At 41.2% G+C, this 13,498-nt stretch overlaps 1 protein-coding gene across 1 annotated transcript in view; it reads left to right on the top strand.

Annotated features, from left to right (window-relative positions):
• Window positions 1–13,498, top strand: part of LOC143781838 (ATP-binding cassette sub-family B member 5-like) — a 183,200-nt gene that overhangs the window by 120,915 nt on the left and 48,787 nt on the right. Inside the window, exons 12-13 of the mRNA XM_077268722.1 lie at window positions 4,643–4,768; window positions 4,904–5,107. Coding sequence (XP_077124837.1) covers window positions 4,643–4,768; window positions 4,904–5,107 — 330 coding nt within the window. The remainder of the gene's footprint in view (window positions 1–4,642; window positions 4,769–4,903; window positions 5,108–13,498) is intronic.

Genomic DNA, 13,498 nt, shown 5'->3' with positions numbered 1-13,498 from the left:
GGCACATCTACCACGAAAACCAGGGAGCATTTCGTCAATAGTGAGATTCTCTCCAGGGTAATAACTTTGTTTACAGTTTACAACAAATCTTTGAAATATATCAGGAATTGGAGCAAGTCGGTCATGTGTTTTGCGTTCGGTTCGGGTAGTTCTGTCGTCAAACCGAAGGCAACGAATTAGAATCTTGAATCTGTTTATGGACATAACAAGGCTAAATTTTTCAACTCCATCCCCATCTTTACCCCAAAGTTCCTCCAAACTTTGTCTATTTGCCCTATAAGCTCCTGCAAGGTACAGTAATCCAAAAAAAGCACGCAGTTCTATTTCATCTGTGTGCTTGATGGTTCTGTTGCAGATGTACTTGTCCTTTATAATGTCTATATATTGGTTGGTATATGTGACAATAGAGTCCAGAATGTCATCTGTAAATATACTGTTCCAGCATTCAACTGCAGTTTTTGCATTACGTGCAGTTCCTATTACTGCAGGAAGGTGAGTAATAATGTTTAAAGGTTCCCTACGTTTTTTCTGGAATGGCTTCTTGTTCCATTTAGTATTTTTATCTTTTCCAATATAATATGATCCAACTTCTTCATCCTCACCACTGTCACCATCTTGCTCTGTTTCAGAATCCAGGACACATTCTTCCACCTCATCATGAGAATCAATCTCACTTTCCTCTCCTAAATCCTCATTCAGTGTGAGGTCTCTATCATCTAACAGCATGTTTGTTACTTCCTCAACATCAAGTTGTTTGGATAAATTGTACATTTTCCTCTCCATTTCAGCAGATAATCTGAAGCAAGAGAAGGAATATGTTAGGGAACTACTGTATATGCCTGAGCAGCACACTTTCTTTTATAAAATCTCCCTTATTTCTATGAAATATCCTCACATTTTGTGCTATACATTCATAAAACAAGCTAAATAAACTATTGTGATGAATAAAAACATAAAATACCAACCTTACTGAATGTGACGTATTCACATACAATGAGCCTGAGAGATCTGTGCAGCTATATCCTCTCCCCTGAAGCTCTGAAATCCAACTGTGATATCAGGTTTCACAGACCTTCAAGAGACAGGAGACTACCTGGAGGGAGGGGCTTTCCTCACAATCTGGTGAGGAAGGAGAAATTAAAGTAAAAGAGAAGCGCCTGTCAGATCAGTTGTAGTTGTTGTGACGGAGGGTTAGAATCACAACAAGCAAAGAACTGGTAGTAAAACCAGTATAACTGGCTTTTAAATTAAACTTCTGACCCTTGCCACCAGAGAGTTCCCATTGCAAACTACAAGTTATTGTTTAAGAATTCACACAAATAGCCATCTTATTTTCATTAGGACCTAACAGACATGCATATCTTAAATTATTGCAACAAGAATAATTAGCATTTTGGTCTAACTGTATTCAATGCATGATATGACTTAATTAGTCTTTGTACCTGTGGACCTGTTGTGCAACGTGAGAAAGAAGCAAAGCCCTAATGTTATATTTTAGGAGGTTTTAACACTTTGAATTTACTTTTGCCTTGCATTTGGTTTGAAAAGGGAACATTAGTGGTCTTTGTCCTATTAAAATTGATTTGATTACAACAATAAAAAACAAGAATTCAGTTTCATAAAAGATAACCAGTTTCCAAGGCTGGATACAACCAGGCTTAATCTCTATCCAATATGACATCATTATATGTGGATGGCCTTGTCCTGTGTGCACAATGTTCTAAAACAGTCCTCAGCAAGGCAAGAAGAAGTACATATATATATTCATAGCATACACATACAATATAAGGGGAACAAGGACTTGGGCTCATCAGTGCATCTGATAGTATGGCTCCATTCAACAACTATAAATACATTTTTGGGGAAACACTGCTCTTTGTCCTAGGACCTTTATTCAGTTACCAAGACATACTGAAGATTAGAGACAATGTCTACGGGAAAGGCATGCTGAGAGACGTAACTGTGAGATGTTAGATGTTGACAAGGAGCCAGCCTCCTGTTAGGATTTGCACTTCTACTGCCTATGTCTGCAAAAGCCTTACCTCTGGTAATGGCATCATTCATCTTATTGTGGCCATAAGGAATAGGATGGGCAACAGTATAAATCTTTTACTAAGGAGATATTAGCAATTTGGTTGCAACAGAAGGTCAGAAATCCAACTCTGCTGCCACAGATTACCAAAAATTATTGACTACTGTATTCCAAACCGTTATCTAAAGATAAAAAAAGGGAGAAGCCAGCACTGCTTATGGTCCGAACGCAATACAAATGGTGCACATGCACCTACTGAATTCTAACTGTAGTTCAAATATGAGACATTTAGCAAATAATTGATCAATTACCCCGCCACTTCATGGCAATCTCATAATGGGGCAGTCCTACGCTACATATTTTATTAACATTGTGCCATTACGGCCTCCTAGATGTATAAAAAAAGCGTAAAAAGAAAGACACCATTACTTTACTATGACATGCAAGCTGTACCTGGAGCATTTTCAGAATCACTCCCTTGGTGCCAGGAAGGACAAGTGTAGGTGAAGGCCGATCAGGTCCTGTATGGACATATCAGATCTGGCTTCCACACCTCCAAACCAGCACCAAGGTTAAAGGGTGAGACAGGCTCAAACACAGCTGCAAAATTAACTAGAGCCTGAGGCAGGGCAGGGCTGCTGTGTGTGTGAACAGCAGCCTATCAATCACAGAGAACACAGAAAGAATGGCGTACGTAACCCAGCGTGCGCAGCAACAGTGGTGGTCAGCCACTTACCAATGTAAAAGAAAAAAAAAGGAAGAAGCCAGCACTGCTTATGGTCCGAACGCAATACAAATGGTGCACATGCACCTACTGAATTCTAACTGTAGTTCAAATATGAGACATTTAGCAAATAATTGATCAATTTTTTGAGCTACCCCGCCACTTCACGGCAATCTCATAATGGGGCAGTCCTACGCTACATATTTTATTAACATTGTGCCATTACGGCCTCCTAGATGTATAAAAAAAGCGTAAAAAGAAAGACACCATTACTTTACTATGACATGCAAGCTGTACCTGGAGCATTTTCAGAATCACTCCCTTGGTGCCAGGAAGGACAAGCGTAGGTGAAGGCCGATCAGGTCCTGTACGGACATATCAGATCTGGCTTCCACACCTCCAAACCTCAGGCTCTAGTTAATTAGGCAGCTGTGTCTCAGCCAGTTTCATCCTTTAACTTTGGTGTTGGTTTGGCAGTGTGGAGAGCAGATCTGATATGTCCGCACAGGACCTGATCGGCCTTTATCCGTGCTCGCCTTCCTGGCACTAAGGGAGTGATTCTGTCAATGCTCCAGGTACAGTTTGTCATGTAATGTTATGTAATGTGGTCTGTCTTTTTTTTTTTTTTTTCTCACTTTCTATACATTTAGGAGGCCGTAATGGCACAATGTAAATAAAAAACGTAGAGTTAGGACTGCCCCATTATGAGATTGCCGTGAAGTGGCGGGGTAGCTCAAAGAATTGATCAATTATTTGCTAAATATCTCATATTTGAAATACAGTCAGAATTTATTATGTGCATGTGCACTTTAGATATTGCGTTTTGACCTTCAGCAGTGCTGGCTTCTCCCCTCTTTTTGCTGTTATCTAAAGATGGTTAAATTCTGAGGCACATTCTGTTTAAAGCACCAATTTTACATCTGTCCAATTTGCGTTATTGCTTGTGAAAACAAACTATAGTTTGGCTTCTTCCATAATGGCCATTATTCACTTTAAGTGAACAAAGGACACAAGGTGTCCTTATCCCAAAACACGGTAGAAACTCTAATAGGTGATGCTTTAGTGAAGTTCTAATAATGTATTATGAATCAGTGATCCCCTTCTCCCACCTCTGTTTTTAGTACCTATTGTCTAGTATGAAATAGATTGAATTCTGTCCGGCACAGTGACTCCATGGTGCCGCAGCCCAATTGTCTGGGCTTACATTTCTGCTGTAATGTGCCTCGTGAAAACCACAAAAAGAGGAAAAAATCCTCCAATATTCAAGAAAAAAAAAAAAAATAGGCTTACCTGTGTAAATGGGCCTCAATACAATTGCACTACCAGTAATGTGCCTCCTCAGTTCTTTACCTTTTTCTTTTACTCACATGCTTTTTTATATGGATAATAAATAATACTATCCTCAGAATCACTCTGTGTTTCTTTTTCTGAATGCCTGGATTCAGCCTTTCTCATCTTTTGTGTAGTACAAAGCTAAGTAATAGCACTGCCTGTTGGGGGCTCAACCGTAACAGTAGCTGGACCCCCAGGGATTCAGGTAAAATATGTTATTCATAGGTTAACCCCTTTAATAACTGGCCACAGAAGTAATCTCTTTTATGTCGATAGGACATTCCTACAGACGGAGACTGTCAGGGCACCATGCAAACATCGTCATGGGAGCTTGGAAAGATGAGTGTTACTTTTTTGCTCTTTTAGACTATTGGCAGCTGGTTATAAACTATAAAAAATATGGAATTGTACATTTAGTCTGAATGTATTTCAATATGGACACAAACAATATATAGTAAGGCTTTTACATTCGCTTTAAAAATTCTAAATTGCTCAAACTTTTTTGTGTGTGTTTATTATATAATACAATAATGTTAAACTAATTTATTTTTAAGGTTTTAAATGGGTTAAATGTAAAAGTTAAATCAGGACAGACTGTGGCACTGGTAGGACAGAGTGGATGTGGAAAAAGCACCACAGTGCAGCTTCTCCAGAGACTTTATGACCCTCAAGAAGGATCGGTAATAACATTTTACTCTTCTTTAATTCCTAGATAAGGGTTTTTAGTTACAATTTTCCATTTTTAGAAATTAAAATTGAAAAAAAAAGATTATGTTGCTCCACTAAATCAAACATTGCCTGTTGTGTTGTTGTAGGTAATGGTCGATGGTCATGATATAAGATCTCTGAATGTAAGACATTACAGAGAATTTATCGGAGTGGTCAGCCAGGAGCCCATTTTGTTTGGAACATCAATTAGGAAAAATATCAGATACGGGAGAGAAAATGTTACTGATGAGGAAATTGAAGCTGCAGCGAAAGAAGCTAATGCCTATAACTTCATTATGGCACTGCCTGAGGTAAGCAATCAATGACAGCATTTAGGATGATAAAATATAACTTGATCCATCCATTGCCCAAGAAAACCTGTATATATTGATACATTGCATGCACACTGCACGTCTCCGGAAATAAGATTTGATCAGGGCGAGGCAGTGGATGTTCAACGCTTAGATTTTTACACTACTTTTGATAGTATTCCATAAAAAAGATTAAAACGCAAAAATACAGTCATATGAAAAAGTTTGGGCACCCCTATTAATCTTAAGCTTAATGTTTTATAAAAATGGTTTTTTTTGCAACAGCTATTTCAGTTTCATATATCTAATAACTGTTGGACACAGTAATGTTTCTGCCTTGAAATGAGGTTTATTGTACTAACAGAAAATGTGCAATCTGCATTCAAACAAAATTTGACAGGTGCATAAGTATGGGCACTAGTGTTGAGCGATACCGTCCGATACTTGAAAGTATCGGTATCGGAAAGTATCGGCCGATACCGGCAAAGTATCGGATCTAATCCGATACCGATACCCGATACCAATACAAGTCAATGGGACTCAAGTATCGGACGGTATCCCTGATGGTTCCCAGTTTGAGGTGTTCCCAGTCAAGGACAATCCTCAGGCCACCTCCAGAGATCTGCAGCATCAACTTGCTGCAGATGGTGTCACTGTGCATCGGTCAACTATGCAACGCACTTTGCACAAGGAGAAGCTGTATGGGAGAGTGATGCGAAAGAAGCCGTTTCTGCAAGCACGCCACAAACAGAGTCGGCTGAGGTACGCAAAAGCACATTTGGAGAAGCCAATTTCTTTTTGGAAGAAGGTCCTGTGGACTCATGAAACCAAGATTGAGTTGTTTGGTAATACAAAAAGGCGTTATGCATGGCGGCAAAAAAACACAGTGCATTGTATAGTTGACCGATGCACAGTGACACCATCTGCAGCAAGTTGATGCTGCAGCTCTCTGGAGATGGTCTGAGGATTGTCCTTGAGTGATCTCACCATTCTTCTTCTCTGCCTTTCTGATGTTTTTCTTGGCCTGCCACTTCTGGCCTTAACAAGAACTGTACTCGTGTTCTTCCATTTCCTTACTATGTTCCTCACAGTGGAAATTGACAGGTTTAATCTCTGAGACAGCTTTCTGTATCCTTCCTCTGAACAACTATGTTGAATAATCTTTGTTTTCAGATCATTTGACAGTTGTTTTGTGGAGCCCATGATGCCACTCTTCGGAGGAGATTCAAACAGGAGAACAACTTGCAAGTGGCCACTTTAAGTAGCTTTTCTCATGATTGCATACGCCTGGCTATGAAGCTCAAAGCTCAATGAGGTTACAAAACCAAAAAAAGTGCTTTAGTAAGTCAGTAAAAAGTAGGTAGGAGTATTTAAAACAAGAAAATGATAAGGGTGCCCATACTTATGCACCTGTCAAATTTTGTTTGAATGCAGATTGCACATTTTCTGTTAGTACAATAAACCTCATTTCAAGGCAGAAACATTCCTGTGTCCAACAGTTATTAGATATATGAAACTGAAATAGCTGTTGCAAAAGAAACCATTTTTATAAAACATTAAGCTTAAGATTAATAGGGGTGCCCAAACTTTTTCATATGACTGTAAAAGTGATGAGACTGGGAAAATGTGTGCCACTGGGAAACTAACTTCGGTTCGTACCCCACATCCCTTTCCCTCCCTTCCACTGCTTTTTTCTTTCATTTGCTCTCGCATGATCTGTATTTGCCAGGCCTACCATGGGATCCATAGGGCGTATGTATACCTGTGTCTAAGCGCAGACCACTACCATGTCCATCTGATACACTGCTTATCTGTGGGTAATTCCTTCTTTTTGGCGTACTCTGCAGGCTAGTTGGTACTGTGATACAAAAAGGGCCCTGCATAAGTGTATATTGGGTGTATATATATATATATATATATATATATATATATATATATATATATATATATATATATATATATATATATATATATATATATATTTTCAGTCATGTGTTTAGAGTTCAAGGTTTATTATCGACACTCCTGTATTTATTAACCATAGAGTGTTTTTTTGGTTATAATATTCCAGTCATTGCACTTCAATTTATTCAGTGGGAGAGGGCAGGGATGTGGTTGGTCATTTTCCCTATATCAGGAAATGACTGTTGTGCAGTTTTGTGCTGCATATCGCACTTTTAAATGTTTTTAATCTTGTTTTCTGTGTGAATTGTTAATTGCTGTGCCATTTATCAATAAAAGCCTTTTTTTGAACTTTTCTGTAATTTGTTTGAGGTGCTCCCATTTGTATGGACATGATCTTTTCTTTCCTTGGTCATTATCTGTTGTTTTCCTGTCCATGGTGAGCCCCAACACTTTCATATTTAGTGGTGCCCTCCGCATTCTTGTAATTATATTCCATAAAAAAGATTAAAACGCAAAAATAAAAGTGATGAGACTGGGAAAATGTGTGCCACTGGGAAACTAACCGGCAAAATTGTAACTGGCACACGGTTATTGAAAATTACTGAGATGCCCATGTAAATGCTATTGGGGTGCAATAGTTCAATATTTCAGGAATCCATTGTATTCCAAGAATAGGTTTGATAAGTCACTACATTTATTGAGAACTTTACATTTGTATTTAAGATTGCAGAGCGTCAAATACTTTATGTCAACCTGATGTTCAATCATAGAATCATAGAGTTGGAAGGGACCTCCTGGGTCATCTGGTTCAACCCCCTGCTCGAAGCAGGATTCACTAAATCATCCCAGACAGATGTCTGTCCAGCCTCTGCTTGAAAACTTCCATGGAAGGAGAACTTAACACCTCTCATCACAGCCTGTTCCACTCATTGATCACCCTAACTGTCAAAAAGTTTTTTCTAATATCTAATCTGTGTCTCCTGCCATTCAGTCCATTCGCCCCTTTGTCAATAACAGCTGTGTGGGAATCACAGGATGACAAGGGTATTCAGATCTGTACTTCTTTAAGAACCTGAAGAGGGCTTGCTTGTTTTTTCTTTGACTTCAAGGAGTATTCTCAAGATATTAAATTGCTTCAATTATTTAGACAGTATGAAAATAAGCAAGTTTTCAACCAATGTCCTTTTTTATCTGACATCATTCTCCAGCAACGAGAGCTTTTATTGTTCAAGCGGCTTCCATGGGACCTGACCACCAGTGCCTGCCCAGACCCTGGCCTAGTCTGTGCAGTAGTTATATTTCAGGAGAGAAGTTAACTCTTAACATACCAACCAGCTCTCCAGCCCATTAGTTTCTATTCAGCCGTTGGCTGCTCACTTTCCTCTCCCTCCCTCTCAGTTTCTGACCAAGCTGCTGTTATAAGTATTGATCTTATTGATTGTGTAGAATCACAATTTCCTATACACAGCAGCATATTTCTCACTGTCCCTCTAAAGCTGTGTCCCTCCCAGTCACTGTCAGCTCTACTGTACTGACCATCTTCCTACACTGCCAGTCCAGAGCTGTGTCAGTAATCACTCATATGTCTGATATGCTCAAAAGATGCTTTCTGCACAGCAGACATAAGTGTGACAGGCAGCATAAGGGGAGAGGCAGTATAGCAGAGCTGACAGTGCTATGAGAAAAGGAGAGCTTATAGAAGGCTTGTAATGTGACATAAGTAGACTCAGCTGTGTTACCCTTCACCTCCATGGGAATCATATCTGAAATGTGTGAGTAATCACAACTCTAATTTTTCATCACTTTCTAGTAACCTCATTGGGGGTTAAACCAGGAGGTCAGAGCTGTATCCTTACTTCTCACACACTGAGAAACCTAAGCTTTGGTGGGGGCATGTTCTCTTTCTGCTGTGTTGCTTCCTGAGTAGTGTTGAGCGATACTTTCCGATATCGGAAAGTATCGGTATCGGAAAGTATCGGCCGATACCGTCAAAATATCGGATCTAATCCGATACCGATACCCGATCCCAATGCAAGTCAATGGGACGAAAATATCGGAATTAAAATAAACCCTTTATAAACTTGTAGGTTCATTCTACATGAAGGAAAACAACTAAGAATAATGTAGGATGTATTGGGGGACGTGGCGGAGACATTAAAGGCACAGAGGTTTAGCCCAATGTAATAGAATAGCAGGATTTTGTTTTTTTTTATGACGTTCGGCGGTAGAAAGATTTTGACTATGTTAATTTTTTTTTTATTTTGTCAGATATTGATGTTTCACTACTTCCACGCCCTTCACCTTCTTTTTTACTTCTCCCACACTTTCTTCTTCATTATCCTCATCATCAGCTTCTTTGACATCAACTTCTTCACCTTATTCATCTTCTTCTTCATCTTCTACCTATTATTTTTTTTGGTTACATTGTTCATATTCTTTTTATTTTACTATTATCGTCATCATTTTCTACTTCTTCATCATATTCTTATTTGTGACAGGCATTCCCATAGTTGTTATCTATAAAAGTTTGAAGATTACACCTTCCGTTCTGCCTGTCACAAAAGAGTTACATTTGTCCGCGTTCAGTTTGGCCTGCAGCATCAGGCTTTATCCAGGGGCACCACGAGGAGGAACGGACTCACCCCCATACACTGCTTAGTCTTCTTCTGCTTATAATTTAGATAATATTTTTTGCTCTGATATTTAGTGTTATGCTTAATGTTCTTCTGCTCTTTGTTCTGCAGCCTCTTGTTCTTCTGCTTCTCGGTCTTCCAGGTCCTCGTCGTCTCCAGGGTCGTCGTCTCCTGGGTCGTCGTCATCGGGGTGGTCTTCAGGGTCATCGTCTCCAGGGTCGTCGTCATCACGGTGGTTGTCGTCTCTGGTGTCGTCGTCATCTTAGGGGTGGTCTTCCGGGTCATCGTGTTTAGTCTCTTGAACTTGGAAATGTAGCAGAAGGTACAAGAAGGCTGAGAAAATGCCGCGAACCAGCTGATGGAACTGGAACTCGGATGGCTACCCGAAGGTCCAAGAGCCAATGGAACTACCGAGGACCAGCTGACGTTACTGGAACCCGGTTACTAAGCAGGAGGTACCCGTGCCTGAAAGCACTACCAAGGACCACCTGACGTTGGTGGAACTCGGATACCCAGAGGGAGGCACCTAAGCCAAAGGCTCTGCCCGGAACCAGCTGACGGTACTGGAACCAGGATGGGGAGCAGAAGGTACAAGAGCAAAAGACACTGCCGAGAACCAGCTGACGGTGCTGGAACCCGGATGGGTAGCCGAAGGTCCAAGAGCCAATGGAACTACCGAGGACCAGCTGACGTTACTGGAACCCGGTTACTAAGCAGGAGGTACCCGTGCCTGAAAGCACTACCAAGGACCACCTGACGTTGGTGGAACTCGGATACCCAGAGGGAGGCACCTAAGCCAAAGGCTCTGCCCAGAACCAGCTGACGGTACTGGAACCAGGATGGGGAGCTGTTGTGAATTTGGATTCTGGGCTCCCCCGGTGGCTACTGGTGGAATTGAACTGGTGTCTTCATCTTCTCTGTTCACCTGTTCCCATCAAGATGTGGGAGTCGCTATATAACCTTGCTGCTCTGTTAGTTGCTTGCCGGTCAACAATGTTATCAGAAGCCTCTCTGTGCTTGTTCCTGCTCCTAGACAACTACTAGATAAGTTGGACTCTTGTCCATGTTTGTTTTTGCATTTTTGTTCCAGTTCACAGCTGTAGTTTCGTTACTGTGTCTGGAAAGCTCTTGTGAACAGGAATTGCCACTCTGGTGTTATGAGTTAATGCCAGAGTTTTAAAGTAATTTCTGGATGGTGTTTTGATAGAGTTTTTTAGCTGACCATGAAAGTGTCCTTTCTGTCTTCTGCTATGTAGTAAGTGGACCTCAAATTTGCTAAACCTATTTTCATACTACGTTTGTTATTTCATCTTGATTCACCGCCAATACATGTGGGGGGCCTCTGTCTCCTTTCGGGGTATTTCTCTAGAGGTGAGCTAGGACTAATATTTTCCTCTGCTAGCTTTATTTAGTCCTCCGGCTGGTGCTGGGCATCTAGAATCAACGTAGGCATGCTACCCGGCCACTGCTAGTTGTGCGTTAGGTTTAGTTCATGGTCAGCTCAGTTTCCATCTTCCAAGAGCTAGTTCCTATATATGCTGATGCTATGATCTCTTGCCATTGAGATCATGACAGTTTGACCGGCCCACTAAAGGGTTAAAATCCTTGGCTGAGAAAGGAGAGAAATAAGTAGTCTGCTGAAATTTTTTTTTTTTTTTTTTTCTCTCCTTTGAATGGCTCTGTGTTCACCTGTTTGCAATGGATCTTCAGAGTGTAATTGCAGGTTTGAATAATCTCGCCACGAAGGTACAAAATTTGCAAGATTTTGTTTGTCATGCACCTGTATCTGAGCCGAGAATTCCTTTGCCGGAATTTTTCTCGGGGAATAGATCTGGGTTTCAGAATTTTCGAAATAATTGCAAATTATTTTTGTCCCTGAAATCTCGCTCTGCCGGAGATCCTGCACAGCAGGTCAGGATTGTGATTTCCTTGCTCCGGGGCGACCCTCAAGACTGGGCTTTTTCATTGACACCAGGGGATCCTGCGTTGCTCAATGTGGATGCGTTTTTTCTGGCCTTGGGGTTGCTTTATGACGAACCTCATTTGGAGCTTCAGGCAGAAAAAACTTTGATGTCCCTATCTCAGGGGCAAGATGAAGCGGAAATTTACTGCCAAAGATTCCGTAAATGGTCTGTGCTTACTCAGTGGAATGAGTGCGCCCTGGCGGCGACTTTCAGAGAGGGTCTCTCTGATGCCATTAAGGATGTTATGGTGGGGTTCCCTGTGCCTGCGGGTCTGAATGAGTCCATGACAATGGCTATTCAGATCGATAGGCGTTTGCGGGAGCGCAAACCAGTGCACCATCTGGCGGTGTCCACTGAGAAATCGCCAGAGAGTATGCAGTGTGATAGAATTCTGTCCCGAAGTCATTGGTGATTCTACTCATGTTATATCAGCATGCTCTAAGCGCACTAAAAAGCTTGGTAAATCTGTTTCCATTTGCACCTTACCGTCTAAGTTTATTCTATCTGTGACCCTGATTTGCTTTTTGTCATCTATTACCACGGACGCCTATGTCGACTCTGGCGCCGCTTTGAGTCTTATGGATTGGTCCTTTGCCAAACGCTGTGGGTATGATTTAGAGCCTTTGGAGACTCCTATTCCTCTGAAGGGGATTGACTCCACCCCATTGGCTAATAATAAACCACAATACTGGACACAAGTAACTATGCGTATTAATCCGGATCACCAGGAGATTATTCGCTTTCTGGTGCTGTATAATCTACATGATGATTTGGTGCTAGGATTGCCTTGGCTGCAATCTCACAACCCAGTCCTCGACTGGAAAGCTATGTCTGTGTTGAGCTGGGGATGTAAGGGGGCTCATGGGGATGTACCTGTGGTTTCCATTTCATCATCTATTCCCTCTGAAATTCCTGAGTTCCTGTCTGACTATCGTGACGTCTTTGAAGAATCCAAGCTTGGTTCGTTACCTCCGCACCGAGAGTGCGATTCTGCCATAGATTTAATCCCGGGTAGTAAATACCCAAAGGGTCGTTTATTTAATCTGTCTGTACCTGAACATGCTGCTATGCGTGAATATATAAAGGAGTCCTTGGAAAAGGGACATATTCGTCCATCGTCATCTCCCTTAGGAGCCGGTTTTTTCTTTGTGTCAAAAAAAAACGGCTCTTTGAGACCATGTATTGATTATCGGCTTTTGAATAAAATCACTGTTAAATATCAATACCCATTGCCGTTGCTGACTGATTTGTTTGCTCGCATAAAGGGGGCCAAGTGGTTCTCTAAGATTGACCTTCGTGGGGCGTATAATTTGGTGCGAATCAGGCAGGGGGATGAGTGGAAAACCGCATTTAATACGCCCGAGGGCCACTTTGAGTATTTAGTGATGCCTTTTGGTCTTTCAAATGCTCCGTCAGTTTTCCAGTCCTTTATGCATGATATTTTTCGCGATTATTTGGATAAATTTATGATTGTGTATCTGGATGATATTCAGATTTTTTCGGATGACTGGGACTCTCATGTCCAGCAAGTCAGGAGGGTTTTTCAGGTTTTGCGGTCTAATTCTTTGTGTGTGAAGGGTTCTAAGTGTGTTTTTGGGGTACAGAGGATTTCCTTTTTGGGATATATTTTTTCCCCCTCTTCCATTGAAATGGATCCTGTCAAGGTTCAAGCTATTTGTGATTGGACGCAGCCCTCTTCTCTTAAGAGTCTTCAGAAATTTTTGGGCTTTGCTAACTTTTATCGTCGATTTATTGCTGGTTTTTCGGATATTGCTAAGCCATTGACCGATTTGACTAAGAAGGGTGCTGATGTTGCTGATTGGTCCCCTGATGCTGTGGAGGCCTTTCGGGAGCTTAAGCGCCGTTTTTCCTCTGCCCCTGTGTTGCGT

The sequence above is a fragment of the Ranitomeya variabilis genome, chromosome 6, assembly GCF_051348905.1.
Source record: "Ranitomeya variabilis isolate aRanVar5 chromosome 6, aRanVar5.hap1, whole genome shotgun sequence".
NCBI lineage: Eukaryota > Metazoa > Chordata > Amphibia > Anura > Dendrobatidae > Ranitomeya > Ranitomeya variabilis.
This window is presented reverse-complemented; position numbering and strand designations above follow the sequence as displayed.